Genomic DNA, 18758 nt, shown 5'->3' with positions numbered 1-18758 from the left:
GGAGACCTCCACTAAAGTGCTGGAATAAACTTCATGAAGATCCCTGCCCAAGCTCATTTCTAGATTGCTGCCCCTTCCCTATCCCCATTCCTTTCCATATTCAACATTTTTCTCCTCTATCTGATTCTTTACCCCGTATCAGGGACAACGGGCTTTTCATTGGAAGATTTTGGACCCTCAGGCTGTCTCTATCTGTCCCCCCAGAGCTGCTGTAAGAGTTAAAGAAGGCATAAATGGGAGTTCTGACTCCTCCGGCTACATGAGGGGAGGCACCTCCTGCTTCCCAGAGGCTTGGCTATCTCTGAGAAGGGCAGCAAGTGAGGCTGTTGATCCCAGAAATCCCAGAGTTGGCGATGGACCCTGTGGGACACTACAACCAGCTGGCGGATCCTGGACCACGGGTTGGAGCTTCAGATCAGATCAGCTGGTCCAAAGTGAGAAAAATGGAGTTCCCAGACCTGGAAAGCCAAGTTCCCTTCACAACTATGGAGTCTGCAGATGACAGCTCCGCCTGGCTGAGTGCTGTCCCCATGATGCCCCTCCTGGCCTTTCCACAGCCTTCCTTCCTTCCTCTGCAAGGAAGGCTCTGGAAAGCATTCAACCAGGCTGAGCTGCCATTTGCAAACTCCTGCAAACTCCACACCGTCCCTCTGTCTTTCTCCCCAGGGGCATTCCACTGCACAGGCCCCGTGGCCCTTCCAGCAGGAGCCAGGCAGGAATGTGATTTTTCATTCTCTGTCCACCCAGTGGACAGCAGACCACTGGGTCCCACTCTCCTCTGGGACTCACTCATTGTGTGAACTAGGGGAACTTGATGTCTCCATGCCTCGGTTTCCTCATGTGACAAGTGAGGACATACAGTACTGTCTACCTGCCAGCCTTGTTTCCAGGAGTAACTGATTTAACATGTAAATACTTGGCAATGTCTGGAGGCATTTTTGGTTGTCACAACTTAAGAGGTGCTATTGGCATCTGGTAGGCAGAGGCCAGGGATGCAGCTCAGCATCCTGCAGTGCACAGAACAGCCCCACCACGAATAACCATCCAGCCCAAATGTCAGTAGTGCCAAAGTCCAGGAATCTTGGTACAGAGTGAAGAAGCGGCTGACTTTTCTCTTAACCAGCCTACGCTTTTCCCCTCAAATCTCACTTCTGCCCACTCCATCACTCTCTCAGCCACAACCATAACATTAAGTCCACACTCAGAGAAAGGCAGACCCTGAAAGTACCCTCTTCTCTCCCTTGTCCATCCTCCGTGACTAATATGAGCGTCTGGCTGCTGTGTGGTTTCAACGTGCCTGACCTCTCTGGGCCTCTGTTTCTCACTACCTGATCAGGCTCTGTGGAGGTCCCTGGCAAGTGCTCTGAGGTGGGGGCACAGCTCAGAAGCACTGGAGGAACAAAGGCTGCCCCAGGTCGCCAGGCTCAAGAATGGGAACTGGAGTTCTTGTCTGAGCTGCCTGGAGACGCCTCGGAGGGAGGCCAGGCAGAGAATGAAAAATCCCATTCCTGCCTGGCTCCTGCAGGAAGGGCCAAGGGGACGATGCGATGGAATGCCCCCGAGGAGAGACAGACAGACAGACAGACAGACAGACAGACTGTGTGGAGTTTGCAGACGGCAGCTCAGCCTGCCCGAGATGATGCCGATTCTCACTCTCCCAACCCCAGAGCAACTGGAGTCTGGCCTTGGCGCTTCCTGGCCTGTGTGATCTTGGGCAAACGCTTCCCCTTTCTGGACTTTAGGATTCTCTTTTGATTGGATTAAACAAAACCTCCCAGCTGAGCCTTTGCTAAGAAATTCTGCTTTCAGGCCCAGTGTGGCGTCGTGGTTCACGCTTATAATCCCAGCACTTTGGGAAGCCTAGGTAGAAGGATTACTGGAGGCCAGGAGTTCAAGACCAGCCTGGGCAACATAAGGAGACTCAATCTCTACAGAAAATATTTAAAAATTAGCTGGGCATGGTGATGCATGCCTGTGGTACCAGCTACTTAGGAGGCTGAAGCAGGTAGATCTCTTGAGCCCAGGAGTTCAAGATTACAGAGAGCTATGACAGCATCACTGAACTCCAGCCTGGGCAACAGAAAGATACCCTATCTTAAAAAAAAAAAAAAAAGAAAAGAAAAAGAAAGAAATTCTGCTTTCAGGTCTCATCAAATAATCTCACTGAGAAAGTGAGGGTTCAGTTTAACGGGTGTTAATAATAAGCAAATGCCAGTTGCCAGCACTGTGCTAAGCACTTGACCTGCCTTAACCCAGTAATTCCTCACCACAGCCCTTCGAGATCAGTCTACTACCGTCCCCATTTCATAGATGAGGAAACTGAGGCTCTGAGAAGTTAGGGCTCCAGCGAAATCACAGAGCCGGGGCACCTCTGGGATTCACACTAGGCAGCCTGTCTCCAGAGCTTCTAGGCTATTCTGAGGTGGTCTCTGGAGAGGAGGGAGAGAAGCCGGATTGGAAGGGAGGCCAGCTCTCTCTGCAGAGAGCTGCATGTCCACAGGTCCCTCTGGCTGCTGCTTCTCTCCTTTCCTGGATGAAGGCAGCCAGGGTGGCCAGCTCAGAGTTCCCCCTGATGCACAAATAAACAGAGCGGGCTCTGCTGGAGGAGTCCTGCTCTGCTGGGGGCCAGGCAGGGTGGCAGGCAGAGGGGCCGCCAGCAGTTCGGGAACACAGGCTCTTTCTTCCTCCCTCCAGGCCTGAAGTGGCTTGTTGTGTGGGACTGAATTCAGTGCAGGCCGGATGGTCACCTGTGTGGGTCCTCAGGGAGTCACAGCACAACACCCCATTCCCCAGGTCCCGCTCGCTGCTTCAGCAGGCCTCTCCAAAGGGGTCTGTGTGTGGTAGGGGCAGGGACCTCGCGTGGGCATCCAACCCTAGGGGAGAAGGAATCTGGCAGAGAGATCCCTGCCTGCAGGCCGCACCCGGAGAAGGTGCCAGCTTGCATATGGCAGGTCCCCCTGTGTTGGTGGGACCCCACATTGGGCTACAAAAGCATTTCCGGGAGGAACAAAGAAAACTCCAGGCCAGCATCCCCTGAGGGCAGCTTGCAGAGCAGCCGTCTCCTGTGTACCAGACGCCCTCCAGACCAGCTTGGCCGGAGCCACTCAGAATGTCATGTCCCCATGAGAAAGAATAATGAGTAAGGCCCTTAATTTGGATCCTGTTTCCACTTTTCTCTAAGCTGCCAGACACCGCACGCCACACTGTGCCCTTCGTCTCACTGACTCCCACCAACAACACAATCAGCCCTGTCTGTCACCATTTAAAGAACACCCACTGTGTGCCGGATGCACGCTACCCACTTTGAACCCTCCTTAACAATAGCTAAATGTCACTCTGGGCACCTTTGCCACGCCAGGGACGATGCTGGTGGCTTGGACGCTCACCAGCTGCTCACAGTATCCCCAGGAGGTAAGCACCATTGTCAGTCCCACTCCATTTTACAGATGGGAAAACTGAGGCTTAGGGACAGGTGACATAACCTGCCTGAGATCGAGCGATAAGCAGGGGGCAGAGGCAGGACCGGAACCTAGGTCTGTCCATCCATCTGTCTGTCTGTCTGACCCCACAGTCCATGCTCACAAGGTGTGAGGTGGCTGTTGATCAGAAAAAAAAAACAAAACCACTCAAGGCTGCCTTTCCTGTTGCTATGTCTCACCTGAGACAGGGCATCAGGTCAGGTTGGAGACTCGGAAAAACGGAGTTGCGCTCCCCTGACTGCCAGCCAGTGGACCCCCGGAGGCTAACGTGGGGAACGTCCGGTGCCCATCCTTCATGACGGTTGCTCACACATCTCACCTTCCTGCCCTGCTCTTCCTCCTTAGCTGTGACATACTTAGCCACTGACGTATCTCCCCAACCCTGGCTCAAGCTGTTTCCTATTCCCAGAGTGCCATGCCCTCCACTGGCATTGTTCATGCCCATTTGTCCTTGGGCCTCCAGCGCTAACATCACTTCCCTGACCCCAAGACCAGGTCATGCCCCTGCTGTCAGGCCTCAGAGCCCCATGCCTCTCGCTCAGGGCCCTTGACACCGACCATCCTTTCTGCATGTGCCTATAGGGCCACCGCCTGTGCTGCCTCCAGACCAGGGGCAGGTGCCTGCTCTGAGGACCTCACCTCTGTGATTCCAGTGCCCAGCACAGGGTGCAGCTCTGAGGAGGTGCTTGGTAAAAGTGACTTAATGATGGTGAAAAAGAAAGCTAAACATGCTCACTTATAATCCCTCTGAGGACTGCCTTTGAAGGCCAACAATGCCAGGTGGGTTAGGGACAGGGAGCTGGAGCTGTGGCCAGTTCTGGCTGCTGTGTGGTCTTACTAAGCACCATCTCTCACACGAGAACAGCCCTGGCACTGCCCAGTCCATGCTGTCACACACCTGCTATCTCTGTTCAGCACAGAAGTCTTGAGGAGCTGGCGATGTGGTGCAGCAGTGGAGAGTGTGAGCTGTGACAGGCCAGGTCCAGCTGATGGGCTGTGTGACCTTGGGCAGGTGCTTCACCCTCTCTGAGGCTCAGTTTCCTTAAGTGTAAATTGGTGGCCCCACTTCCTACCCTCAGAGGGCTGTTGTAACAATTAAAAACTTGACACAGGGTTGGGCACAAGAGGGTTTGTTGCATACCAGGTGGTGGGGTATCTAACTTTGCTTTATAAACAAGGAAACAAAGTCAGGTGATTGTTTAGTGGCAGAATAAGGTGGACAAATCCATTGCCCCTCATATGCTGGGTTTGTGGCCAGATCACATGTTCTTTGGGTCTCATTAAATCGTGGAGGAGCCAACATTTCCTCTGTGTTACTCTGAATAGAAAGGACAGAAATCGTCTTTGTTGAGCAGATTCTGGAATCAGGCACAGTTTTCTTGAGGGCCTGCCAAAGGGTTTCAGTTACTCAAAGAGGGCTGTGTGGAGGCCCTCTCACCTCTGGGGCTGCAGGGAGCCACCGGTGGCTCATTGGAATTGAGGCATATGGACCCAGGTGACAAGCCCGACACTTCCACTCTCTAACTGGTGACCTTTGCTTCGCGAGGCCTCCCCAGCCCAGTGCATGTGATGCACACATAGCAGGCAGACACTTAATAAATGTTATTTTGTCCTCTCACGCCCTTCCTCCCGGCTGCAAGGACCCGGGGGACAGAAGGAAGGTTTGGCTTCAGTCTGCATGCAAATTGCTTCAACTGACTAGACAGAGGCATTGAATAAATCTGAATTTCCACTAAAATGATTATCAATACGTGGAATTCCCATTTGCTCAGCTAAAAACCCACATCCTCTGGAAAACCGTAGGTGACTCACAATCCCTCTTCCTCTTTAACTCCTGGTTAGAAAATTCCTTTCCTTTCCAGCTGTTTGGGGAGACAGTTTTTTCCCCCAGGCACAGAACCTGCTGTTCCCAAAGATCCAGGGTGGAAGGAGGCATTTCCTCGGGGAGCAGGGGTGATCTGATGGGCTCAGGCCCAGCCCTGGGACCCCACAGTCACAGGAGAGAGCACACTTCATCTTGGCAGTGAAAAGAATCTAAAAACTGACGAAGGAGGCTGAAAGTGGCCAAAAAAAGACAGAGCATGAAGGGACCACGAGGCAGAACAAATCAGCTCTGGGAAAAGAGGGTACCATGAAATGCAGAAAAGGCCCAGGGCTCTGCCCCCAGCACAGGCTGCTCAGAAGCAAAAACAGGAGTGCCCTGGACTAGGACTTGAGATTCATGGCCTCCATCCTCACCTGCCAGGTATGTGACCTTGACCAAGGGCCTCAGTTTTCCCATTTGCTGAAAGGGTTTCTCCTAACAGACACTGCAAATAGTGTTTCCAGACTGAACAATTAAAATGACAGGAACAGTGAAATTTGAATGTCAGATAAATAATGAGTGACATTTTGCTATAAATGTGTTCTAAATATTGCATCTGACATTCAAATTTAACTAGGTGTCATATTTTATCTGGCAACCCTAACAGTGGAGTGCAGCAGAGAGTGCAGGTAAGAATGAGCTTTGTAAAGAACCAGGAGGCCCCAGCACTTTGGGAGGTTGAGGCGGGCAGATCGCTTGAGCCCAGGAGTTGGAGACCAGCCTGGACAATGTGGCAAAATCCTGTCTCTACAAAAAGAAAATACTAAAATTAGCTGGGCATCATGGTACACACCTGTTGTCCCAGCTACTTGGGAGGCTAAGGTGGGAGGATCACTTGAGCCCAAGAGGCAGAGGTTGCAGTGAGCCAAGACCGCACCACTGAACTCCAGTCTGGGAGACACAGTGAGACCCTGTCTCAAAAAAGATAGAACCAGGAGGGCTATGATGCTATAGTCCAAAACCCCAGAATCTGTGTTTATTCCACTAAGCAATATTCTTGCTCCTCTCAGGACCTAACCTAGTGAACTCTGGGATGATGACAAATAGGAACATGTGCCAAGGATGACAGACAAGATATGTAAACATCCCTTCAGAAAGGCTTTGGGATTGGAATTGTTTAGAAGGAGCCCTGGGAAGCACAGACAAAGACCATTTTACACTTCAAACAGCCTCACTCAGGGACAGTGAGGACGACTTGGGTTCGATCCACAGGAAAACACTGAACAATGAGAGCTGTGTAGAATGGACTAGGCTCCCAGAGAGGGAGGGACTTTTTACACCAGAGGTGTTCGATTTGGAGTTTAATCACCATATGACCAAGATGCTCCAGAAGGGATTCCTGTTGGGCTTAGAGAGAGTCAGATTAGAAGACTTCTAGAGAGTTCTCGAATTCCCATGGCAGGTATTTCTTTTTCCAAAGCATTTAGGTCAATGCCTTGTGCCAAAGAAGGTGCTCAGCAAAGTCCTACTGAATGGACATCAGGGATGACAAATTTATGACTCATGTGTTGACACTTCCTCAACCCCAGCCAAGGCAGACATCACTCATCAATTGCAGCACTCTCTCCCACCAAGTTCCAATGTGACTGTGAAATTTTTCTCAAGTCAGTAACCTAGATAGCTGCTACCAGTTGTAAAATATCACGTGTGTATGTAATATAATAACACCAACGATAGCTATTATTATCATAACTAGTACTTCTTGAGTGCTTGCTATATACTAGGCACTTTACATATTAATTTATCTACATCCTCACTCACAACAATCCTCCAAGTTACGTACCAATATTGTTCCCATTTTACAAATGAAGAAACCGAGGCATAGGGTGGTTAAAAATTTTGCTCTGGATTGTGATTAAATGAGTGGTAGAGCTAGGAGATTTGAACCTAGGCAGTCTGGTTCCAGAAACTGTCCTCTGAGCCACTGGACTGGAACGGACTGTGTGTTTCTGTGGTTCTGATAAGAGTGGATACAATGATCCCATTTCACAGAGGGGATCCCCGAGGCTCAGGGAAGTGAGGCCAAGGTGAAGTTCAGTCAGGAGGTAGCAAAGCCAGGATTCAGACACAGAGGGCTCTCACCTTCTGCCCACCCCACCCAGGTTCTGCTCCCACTCACCTGAGCAGGCACAGGTGGCCATGGGGACATTTGGACCATCTTCCCAGGACTGGCCTCCCCTGAGCAACGGGGTCCCCTGCCTACCTCAGGGGCCTCCTCCAGCCTTTCCCTGAGCAGAATTTCTCAGTACAGTTGCTGGAGTGGTAAAGCTGGAAGCTCGCTGGTCAAGCTAGCAGATAGTTTACCTGTGTCCCTCCACGGGCCCCCAGACTCAAACCCCATGAGGAATGACCCAATGGACAGGGAGGAGGGGGCATCAGACTATGGGAACACTTGGAGTGTCATTTCCCAGGCTCTGACCTCTCACTGGCCCCTGGAGCTGGGCACAAGGTTAACACTCACTCTACTGAAAGCCCAGCAGGGGCCCTGGCTTTGGCTAGAACCACTTCTCCAGGCCTAAGCCACCTGGATGGAGTCAGGTCAGATCACCTCCCACCTCCTTGTGTTTAGGCTCTGTCAGTCCTGGGCATTTCAGGAGGTAATAACAAGAATTATTATAACAATATTTTCCACTAGCACTTACTGGGTGCCAGATCCTGTGCCAAGGACTACACATGTGATGCCTCCTTTAATCCTCACGGCCACTCCAGAATGATTCTGCTATCACCTCTATTTCACAGATGAGGAAACTAGGCCCAGAGAGGGTAAGTGGCTTGGCCCAGGTCACACAACCAGGATGTGGCGGGCCTGTGACTTGAACCTAGGTGGCCTGGCTCCGAAGTCCACTTGGAGGAAAAGAGTGCAAAAGACCACCCTGCTGGCTACCTCCTCCCTCTGGACCTGGAACACCTCACCTGTCAAATAAGTACGCCACTACCACTTGCCCACACCTCTTTGCAGAGCAATGGCCATGCACGCAGCAGCTGTGAAAGTGCTTTGGCAATCTTGTGTTCCAAGCGCTCATCTCATTTAACTAATAAAGAAACAGGCTCAGAGAAGGCAGGTGATCCACCTGAGGCCACACAGCAGGGCTCTCCTCCCTCAGCCCGCCCCCCCCTCCCCCACTCACCTTCCCCACCCAGGTTGGTCTCTCCTGGCCCCCCAGTCCCTCCGGTGGTTTGATGAGAAAGGGGCCTTTTCAACCTCTCCTGCAGGGCCTGCTCCTGGCTCCCCACACGCTGGCTCCACCCTGAGTCTCCCCAACACCCACCCGCTGCCCCAGGCATCAGTGTACTTACAATGAGGCCGGGGACTCCAGGGGGGCCTGGCAGGCCCAGTTCTCCCTGCAGATAGACAGACACCAAGGTGGTTACTTGTCCCATCTCCCTCCAGGGCCCCTCCCTCCATGTCATCCTCCACACAGGCACCTGGTGGGGTCTTTCAGAGCTGAACTCTCCTTATTCCTGACCACAGGCTCCAGGGACTTTCCTGAGTCTGGCCTGGAGTTTGGACCACAGCCTTCCCCTCTCTGCCATCAGTTTTCCGCGTCTGTCAAATGGGGAGGTCGGACTTGCAAATCCAGCATCTTCCCATTGTAAGCATAAAGGAATGAGCGGAACGCGATCACGGTCATACAGATGTGCATGGAGCTTGACATCTCACGCTCATTTCATAGACAGGAAAACTGAAGCTCCAGAGGTTAAGTGATTCACCCAAGGCCAGGTGCAAGGAAACGACAAAGCCAGGAGGACTCCAAGCTGAGAGCCTCTAAGCTGACCTCCTTCCCTTTCTCAGCCAGGAGGTGCTGTGGCCCCTGGAGAATCCTCCCCAGCACCTCACACCCTCACATGTCCTTCTTCCAGGGCCCCCCAGAGGCTGGAAAGAGTTCTAGCCTGGGAGTCAGGAGACGAGGCTGTGTGTGTGATTTACCTCCCTACACTTCAGTTTCCTCATCTTAAACATGAATCTTCCATGGCCCACACGAGAAATGACAGGTGGAGGGGTTTGAGTCAAGTTCAAAATGGAAAAGTGAGAATATAAAACTCCAGGGCTCTAGACATTGTGATTAGCAATGAGAAGTAAGCAACAGCCTTCGCTTCACATGAGGGGAAGAAACAGACATCAGGTCTTTTCTGTTCCTCTGTGCCAGGAGCATAAAGACACCCCTGCCGCTCCCCAAGGAAACTCGCAGAACGATACTGCATATTGTTAACAGTTAATCTAACAAGTGATGTACTGAGGGAGAGGCTCTGATTTCCCCCCACCCCATGCCTTTGCTGGTGCCCCTTCCTCCACCTGCAATGTCTCCCCACCTATCTCCTCATCCCAATGCAAATGTTACTTCCCTGTTCTCTTCTCCAAAGAGGCACCTGGGACCTCTCTAATCCCACCCATCCCACTGCCTGTTGTGTGACAGAGGAGAGCAATGGCCCATGAACTCCTCAAGGTCAGGACTGTACCCCAGATTACCCAGTATTTTACACAGCCTCACCCACTGAACCTGTGTGATGAGTGTAACACCTTGGCTGACCTCCTTTCATTCTCACGACGGCCTTTTTTTTTTTTTTTTTTTTTTTGAGACAGAGTTTCACTCTCTTGCCCAGGCTGGAGTGTAGTGGCGTGATCTTGGCTCACTGCAACCTCCACCTCCCAGGTTCAAGCAATTCTCCCCCCTCAGCCTCCCAAGTAGCTGGGATTACAGGTGCCCACCACCACGCCCAGCTAATTTTTTGTATTTTTAGTAGAGACGGGGTTTTGCTATGTTGGCCAGGGTGGTCTTGAACTCCTGGCCTCAAGTGATCTACCCACCTAGGCCTCCCAAAGTGCTGGGATTACAGACGTGAACCACTGCATCTGGCCTCAGGCTAGAATTCTGATTCCCCCAATTTGCAGACAAGGAGACTGAGATTCAGGGAGGTGAATGGATTTTTCAAAGCTCACACACCTGACAAGTGGTGCAAGAAAATTCAAACCCAGGTCCGTAGGGCTCTGAGGTCAAGGCTTAATCCCCAAAGGAGCCTGGCTGGGTCAGGCTCAGGGAGCATTTGTGGAACTGAATTAGCGCCTAATCGGGTGCTGGTTATGAATGCAGCAGCCACCACTGGAGAGGGCACAGCTGGCACAGCTGCTCAGGCAGGAAGCCCCAAGGAGAGATGGGGGACCATGAACACCTTCTCCCACCACGGCCTGGAGCCTGGAAGGGAAAGACAGAGTCGGCTCCCCAGGGCAGGCTGACCTGGCTCCTTGTGGAACAGAGCCTGGGCCTCTAATTATTTACAAACTCTATAAACATGCCTGTGGTGGAGATTCCTTTGGAACTCAGCTCTTCCTTTTCTCCAAACACGGCCTGCAAACCATTTGCTTCCCCAAGCCTCTGCCGGCCCATAAACATTTCTGATGCTTTGTCAGATGGCAGCAGCCGGGGCCTCTCCAGTGGGGAGTGATCCACGAACCTTCCGAAGTCCTGGAAACGGGGTGCAGCCTGGAGCTTTGAACCCAGGGGCTCAGTGGGCTGGGGACTCTTACAGGGGGCGACAGGGCAGTCACAGTAGACAGGAGCCTAGCGTTTAGAGACGTCATGTAATTTGCCCAAGGGTGCCCAGATGGTAGTTGACAGGGCTGGGATTTGACCCAGGTCTGTCTGACCCTAAAGCATGGACTCCTAAAATCTGCTGCGTGTTCACTCGGAATCTCTCTCCTGTTCCCAAGGACTTGAAGTACTTACAGGGTTTCCATCCAGTCCGGGAGGGCCTCTTTCCCCAAAGACTCCAGGAAACCCCTGGAGGGCATGAAAGAGAACAAACATCTGTAGGTTAGTGTTTTCACCTGCAGGGTGGGCTTTGATCCAGACCCGCAGGGGGGACACAAGGACAATGTCCAAGCGGTCTCACTCCTTGGTCATGGGCAGACAGCGGAGTCCTGAGGTCACCCCTACCATCGACAAGCACCTGCACATAAAGAATTTCTCACGGGTCCTTTTCTTTTCTACTCAGTCTCTGAAAAGAAAATGGTACCCAGCTCCCCAGCATGAAAATGCCAATCCTGGGAGGGATTGCATTGGGAGTTATACCTGATGTAAATGACGAGTTGATGGGTGCTGACAAGTTGATGGGTGCAGCACACCAACATGGCACAAGTATACATATGTAACAAACCTGCACGTTATGCACATGTACCCTAGAACTTAAAGTATAATTAAAAAAAAAAAAAAAGAAAGAAAGAAAAAAAGAAAATGCCAATCCTCTGTTCTGAGACCTGGTCCTGATGGAACAGGAAGGATACAGGCTAGGGGCCAGAAGCTGGATCTAGGCCAGTTTTAAGAGCCTCTGTTTCCCCACTGGTCAAGGAGGGGAAGGCCTCTGTTGCATTTCCCAGCTCAGACCTTCTCTGATTGTGGCATGTTCTTCAAAAGCCATCCAGTGAAATCACAATCCCCATTTGACAGATAAAGGAAGTGAGGCTGTGAAAGAGTTAAGTGGCAAGGTCACACAAAGTCACACCACCAGTGAACATGAGCACAGCCTCCACAGGTGTTTCAGCAGCTCGGAGAGATGCTGAGCTGCCCGGCCCAGGCAGGTCTGTCGCTCCCGCCCCCTCCCTGACCCCACTCTGGAGGCCGCTCCACGCTCTGGGGAGATAGGCAGCTGGAAAAATATCAGCTGTGAGGACGCCTTCAGGGGCCGGGGACAGAACTCCATTCCTACTTCAAAAGGAAAAGAAAGTCCTCAAGTTTGAAGTTGGGGGAAACCTGTTCTCCTCCCCTCCTTGAATTCAAATCATTGTTTTTCCAGGGAAATGTAAAAAAAAAAAAAAAAAAAAGCACATGTTTTCCTGACCAAGTGAATGCTGGAGCTATGATTCAATGATTCAAATGGTAAACATTCCTCACGGAGGATCATCCTGTTTTTGGTTTCTAATACTATTAGAGGAGTCCAGTGAGCACACTAAACCCAAAGGACCAAACCTACAAACAAAACCCAAACCAGAGTCTCTACTGGTTAGGCAAAGACACTTTGAAATGTGTGTGTGTAACCAGGTGTTTAGCCTGGCCCTGCCCCGCAGCCCTACTCCCTTCAAGTCTCTCCCCTGCCAGGAAGTCCTCTTGGGTTGACATTCACCCCACAGAAGGTGTGGCTTCATTCAGACACCAAAAGGAGGAAATGAGAAGACGATAATGAAATTGAGACCAAGCTAGTCACTTTGCATGCAAGACTTCATTTGCGTTTGATATGTATCTTTGAGGGAAAAGTTATTGGTCCCATTTCACAGATGGGAAAATTGAGGCTCGGTTAGGCAACATCACATGGCCAAGGTCATAAAGCAAGCAGAGCCCAGGTCCACCTCTGGAGTCTGGCATGTTCATATGAGCTATGCACGGGCAAAGCCTGGTATGCAGAGGCTGCTCAAATGCGTGTCCAACTGGTTGCAGAGGGTGGCAGAGGAGTGCGGCAGGGGAGGGTGTATGCGTGTGTGTGTGTATCCAGATCATGTCTTTGTGGGGGCATATCTGACCTTACCCAAGCTTCCTCCTCCCACATCTTTAGGGTCTCACCTGTCAAATTCCAGTCAACCCAAACCAGTCCTTCTTGGTTATGCTGAAGGTAGATCGTCTCACCTCCTGGGACAAGAATCAGCCAGGTGGGCTGTGGCCAGGGGAGCCTTCTTCCTTTTTTTTTTTTTTTTTTTTTCATGATACAGGGTCTCATTCTGTCACCCAGGCTGAAGTGCAGTGGCATGATCACTGCCCACTGCAACCTCTGCTTCCTGGGCTCAAGTGATCCTGCCGCCTCAGCTTCCCAAGTAGCTGGGACTACAGACGCACACCACCACACCTGGCTAATTTTTGTATTTTTGGTAGAGATGGGGTTTCTCTATGTTGCCCAAGCTGGTCTCGAACTCCTGGGCTCAAGTGATCTGCCTGCCTTGGCCTCCCAAAGTGTTGGGATTACAGGTGTGAGCCATGGCGCCCAGTCAGGGACGCCTTCTGAAGGCAATGAGTTTCCACCTCTGGCCTCTGGATTTTGGGGTAGAAGGACCTGGTAGGAGAGGAAAGCAACTCCTTGAGACAAGGGGGATATTGTCTGGCTGGGCACCTGGCTGACTTCACATGGTCTACAAGGAACAGGATTTGAGTAGTCCCTGCTCTGTTGTCCAAGTCCAGCATATGGAGGTGGCCTGCGGATGAGCCCTGGCCCTCCTCCAGGCTGGCTGTCTGACCTTGGGCAGGCCCCCACACTTGACCCTCTGTCCTGCTCAGGTTGAGGGTGTGTGATCTCTAAGGACCCTTTAGGACCCTGTGATGCCCAATATATTCACATACAGCAGTCACCAGGCAGGTCTCAGACCCATGGGTCTGCATTCAGAGGCCCTTCCAGGCTGGCTCAAAGACTCGTCTCAGGCCCAGCTGCTGGGCCAGCCTGTCCCATGACAGTCCTGACTGCACCACCCACGGGCCTCTTGGGGCCTCAGTTTTCTTTGCCATCCAAAAGGGAGTGCTGTGAGGCTGAGCTGACACGCCACATGGAGGGTGCCTCAGTGAGAGTGCCTCATTGCCACATGGGAGGCCACAGCCACGTGAGGGAATGTCTCTGAGGTATAAGCAAGGGAGAGATGGTCATCAGAATTTTGAGTCAATTTCTGGAGGGGAGTAACGTCTGCAGACAAAATGCAGCCTGAGTCTAACCAGAGGGCGATGATGATGGGATGAAACAATCATAACAGTAAACTCCAACAGTGTGTCCACCCAACAGGTCCTATTATTGGCTGCATTTTCGAGATGAAGAAACTGTGCTTCCGAGAGGTTAGGAAAAGTTTCCAAAGTCACACATCCCTGGCATAGCAGAGATGAGACTCGAACCCAGACAGTGTGACTCCAGAACCTGTTCTCTCAGCTACAACTGAACACCGAATGAAGAGATGGACTAGAACCAGCCTACAGGCTCTCAAAGGCTCATTGGAGCCCTGAGCTAATGTGCAAAAAGGAATGGCATGATTGATGCTAAGGACCGGTTCTGCTTGGACATGCTGAGGGCCTCGGGGAGGCACCCCCGTCTCCATCTTCAATCTTCCTTCCAATGGAGGGGTCAAGCAGATGACCTCTAGGAATCTAGGGTTTGTAATTAAGAGCATAGTGGTTGGAAAAAAGAGCTTTAAAGGTGCTGGAACAAATCTTTGACTGGAACAATCACAGGTCTAAGGATGAAAAGACCTGAGATGTTCTTGATGTTCACCACCTCATTACACCAATGGGGAGACTATGGCCCAGAACACACCCAAGAGCCCCCTCACCCACTACCTTGCCTCATCCCTCCACTACTAAGTGGCAGAGCCATTTCCAGCAGTCACCCCAGAGCTCCCTGGGTCTTAGAGCAGCGGCTGCTAAGCTGGATGTATAGCCCCCACTTCAACCCCATCTGCTTCCCTCTCTCTGGCCATGCCTGCATGTGTAAGGTGATCGCATGGCATGCATGCCCAGCCTGGCCAGCAGCAGGGACCTTCCTCCACATGCCCGAGCTCCTGGCTGCAGCAGGCTGGCCCCAGGCCCAAGGAGTGAGCTCGGCTCCCTGCCGGGGCCCCAGCCACGTGGTTTCTCTACTTTCCCAGGTCGGGCCCCTCTGGAGAACTGAACACTTCATACTTGGAGCAGAATAAGGCCCAGGAGGAGATAGAACAAGGCTCAGGAGTGAGACTCTGCATTCTCTCTTGGCCACAACAACTCAGAGGAATACAGCTGAGGACAAGGACAGTCCTCGCCACCACATCCAAAGCAGGATGCCAAGGAGAACGCAGAAGGCCATCTCCTCCACTCTTCTGCCTCCAGGAAGTGTCCACCCCGACGTCTGCTCCAGGGGGTGTGATACAGGGGCAGGGAAGCAAGGAACATCTAGAATCCAAAGTTCCACTCATGCTTCTAAGGCTCAGGTCCCTGGTCTGCAAAACAGTCAGCACTGTCCCACTCACCTGGCAGGGCTGGGCTGAGGAAACGGTGAGATGTTTCTAATCCAACCCCTGGTCAACTCTAATGTGCCATCGCTACACTAGTTAGGGTTTATATCAAGAGTGGGAATATTTAGTAACCTCTAGAAGGAGCCCACAAAAGGATCTTGGAGAACTTCCATCAGGTGGACATTCTCCAAAGCCTGGAAGTTCCTGCTTAAGTCTAACCTGCATCCTTCCTACTGCACTTGAAGCAGCCATATTCTTTTCTAGGTGTGCAGCCTCCAAGCGTGCTGACATGGAAAGACCCCTTGAGGTTTCCCAGCACCCTCCTCTCATGGTCTAAACATGTTTTTAGCCTGCTCTCCTGAAATCCACTAGGAAATCTACTCAAGAAAAGTCACCTCAGGGGACAAGGAGAAGATAGGAAGGCAGAGTTCTCTCCAGGATTCCAGGGGCACCAATAGCCTGGGTCAGCTGTGGCTCACATCTGGGTCACTGGAGACCACACCCCCAGCTCACAGCATCACCTCAGCTAAGAACCTTAATCTGCTTTGGCCTCAATTTCCCTACTTGGAAATAGAAATTCTCTGTCACTTGGCTGCCTGCTCCCTGTAATCTGAGAACTGGAAAGAGCCATGAACTTGAAGCCCAAATGCACTGTGTTAGAAGCCCTGCCTCCTCCCAGAGGACTGCGTGGCCTTGGGCAGGTCCCAATCATCCCTGAGCCACACCCCAGGGAGTCAGTGCCAGGGCTGGGCCCTTCCAGCTCTAAGCTTCAGGGTCTTCCCTCCGGACTCATTGCATGAGGCCAGTCTTGGCAGGCCTGGCCAGGGGCTATAAGAAAAGCTGTGCATGGTGGCCTGCCTTGCGGGGCCATCCCAGCGGGCTTGAAAGTACATTTGGATAAGACAGGTAGGACTCACTGCAGCATCTTCCTAGCCTGCTCGTAGAGACTCTTGGCTGGGAAACATGGCTCAGTCTCTCACTGTGAGTGACACTGAGCCATGTCCAACAAGCCAGGACAGGCAGGAGAAACCCATTTGGCTCCAGCCAAAGCTGGTAACATTTTCTATCTGGACCCCTCCTCAGAAAACCACAACACATTCTCTTAGCAGGAGGTATGAGGAGAGCTGAGAGCTGTGGATCAAGCTTTCCTCTGGAGGTTGAAGATGGGAGCAGAGAGAAGAGGGAGCCATGTGGAGAGTACCCTGTCCTGGAAAGCAAGAGTTCTGGGTTCAAGTCTTGACTTTGCCGACAACTTGCTGTGAGACCTCGGGCAAGTGTCTTGCCCTCTCTGGGCTATGTCTGCTTATCTGTCCAAAAAAGAGTTTGGGCCAGGCCATCACTAACGTTCCTATAGCTCTGATGTGCTTTGACCACCACTGTCTCTTCCTCAGCTCCCATTACTAAAAGACACACATCACCCTTCCAAATTAGATACTGAGGAAGCCGCATGCATGGGCCCGAGGTTTTGCCTGCTGGGGAAAGACCGACTACAGCAAAATCATCACCAGCCCTGCCAGAAATGACGCCAGCTGCGATCTGGCATAAAGAAATTCAGCTCATTCCCCTGTCACTTCCTCTTCTTAATAAGTGCCTAGAAACTGCCCGGCCTAAAGCTTGGATTAGGAGGAAAAAGCACTCATGACAGGAGCCCCCAACCCCACCATGTAGATCAAGGGGTTGGGAGCACCAGCAACAGAGGGATGGCCCTAAAGACTGTCCAGGGTCTTCAGGCTGAGAGCCATGGCAGACTCAGAGGCCCAGTGGAGACAGAGACAAAGCTGTAGGGACTCAGCCGACGTGAAGTCCCATTACGTACACATTAAATCATATCTGACACAGATCTTGCCGATTTGCTGGCCATGGCGACTGGAACAGAGTCGAGGGTATTTTCACAGCTCTCAAGGGTATTGCACGGGCCCAGGGCTGAAAAGGTGTTTCCCTGCACCCACATCTGACACCCCGGTGCCAGGGAACACACCTGTCATGGAGGTCAGAGCCTAGTCTTAGAAAGTTAGAGGCAAAAAGCAAGGAAGCAGACAGAAGTTCTCAGTCGGGCAAGGGTTCAGAGGGTCTATGGACAAATGGCTTTGACAGTCTAAGCCTCAGTTTTCTCATCTGGAAAATGGGGATAATCAATCCCGTCTCAAAGGTTCACTGGGAGAATCACATGTGGTTCAAATACTATGCACACCAAGGGCCTCAACACACATTGCTTCCTTTCACTTGCAGGGGGCTTAGGGTGGCAACCATACCCTCTTCTGGTTATTTGTCCTGTTTATTGATCGTCTCTACCCTTAAAATTTGAGCTTCACGACAACAGAGATTTTTGTCTGTTTTGGCTCCAGTGTTATCCCTAGTGCCTGGCATAGAGTAATATATTCAACCAATAATCTTTGGTCGAGTGAGGAATGAATGAGTGGCCTTATCTCACACAGGCAGGATAATGGGACCTCAAAACTGGGACTGCCTTCTAAGCCAGGCCATGAACAGGGTGACTTTCAGCTCCAAGAAGAACACAGGAACACGGCAGGGAGAAGGTGTATGAAGGGGCTGCCGGGAGGGGAGATGAGGAGGATGCAGAGGATGGGGTGGAAGGGGGAAACTGAGGCATGGCCCTGCTGACATTCCTTGTTGTGTCCGGTTGGAGAAGAGGCCATGACATGCCCAGGCTTTCCTGGGTCTTGCCTCTTCCATGCTCAGGAGACTCCGGACCCCAAGCTCTACACAGCTACACTCTGGCACTGGAGTTGAAAGCTCTGGCTGTGTTCTAATCCAACTCTGACACTGAGCAGCCATGTGACCTTGACCTCATCATTTACCTCTCCGAGAAGCGATCTCATCTGTAAAGCAGCAATGCCTGGCTCCTAGGATGCGTCTGAACAAATCCCCGAAAGGTGACCCTGGAGGCTGGCCTGAGTGTTGGGGTAGGGCCCAGCTGAGATCACCCAAGCAAGTCAAATGCTCGCACTCTGCAACTTAAACCGTGGGAAACCAGACCCAGCAAAGGTGAAGTCATTGGCTCAGTGTCACACAATACAGAGATCCCCTCAGCCATTCAGGAAATAGGAACAAGGGCTGCTCCATTTATTGAGCACTTACTAAGTGACAAGCACAATGATCTTATGAGCCATACTATTGTCCCCATTTCTCAGAAGAGAAAACTGTGGTTCAGAAAATTTGAACCAAGCCTGCTTCTTCCCCAGGGCCTTTGCCTTGAAAGCCACACAGCTTCCACGCCACCTCATTGAGAGTCTTCATAAAGTGAGGGAGACTTTCTGGACTAACTTATCCAATATCCCAACCCCCAAGCACTCCCTGTCTCCCTATCCTACTCTCTCTTAGATTCAGCACTACCTAACCTTCATTTAATCGTTCATTCTTCCATTTCCCCATTCAGTGATTGTGCATCTGTCTGTCTGCCCCAAGAGAGTGGGAACTTTGTCTCATGCACTGCTCTGCCCGAACAAAGCAC

At 51.7% G+C, this 18758-nt stretch overlaps 1 protein-coding gene across 5 annotated transcripts in view; it reads right to left on the bottom strand.

Annotated features, from left to right (window-relative positions):
* The window catches only part of COL27A1 (collagen type XXVII alpha 1 chain), a 159753-nt gene that overhangs the window by 83090 nt on the left and 57905 nt on the right, over nt 1-18758 (bottom strand). For all 5 annotated transcript variants that reach the window (XR_004054043.1, XM_030920179.1, XM_030920181.1 and 2 more), the window contains 2 exons: nt 11067-11120; nt 8641-8685 (listed from right to left, as the gene is read on the bottom strand). Coding sequence is in view for 4 of the 5 variants with exons in the window: in XM_030920179.1 (XP_030776039.1) it covers nt 8641-8685; nt 11067-11120 (99 nt within the window). In the remaining variant the exon portion in view is untranslated. The remainder of the gene's footprint in view (nt 1-8640; nt 8686-11066; nt 11121-18758) is intronic.

The sequence above is a fragment of the Rhinopithecus roxellana genome, chromosome 16 (assembly GCF_007565055.1).
Source record: "Rhinopithecus roxellana isolate Shanxi Qingling chromosome 16, ASM756505v1, whole genome shotgun sequence".
Lineage (NCBI taxonomy): Eukaryota > Metazoa > Chordata > Mammalia > Primates > Cercopithecidae > Rhinopithecus > Rhinopithecus roxellana.
The sequence above is the reverse complement of the archived record's forward strand: the minus strand, read 5'-3'. Positions and strand labels throughout refer to the sequence as shown.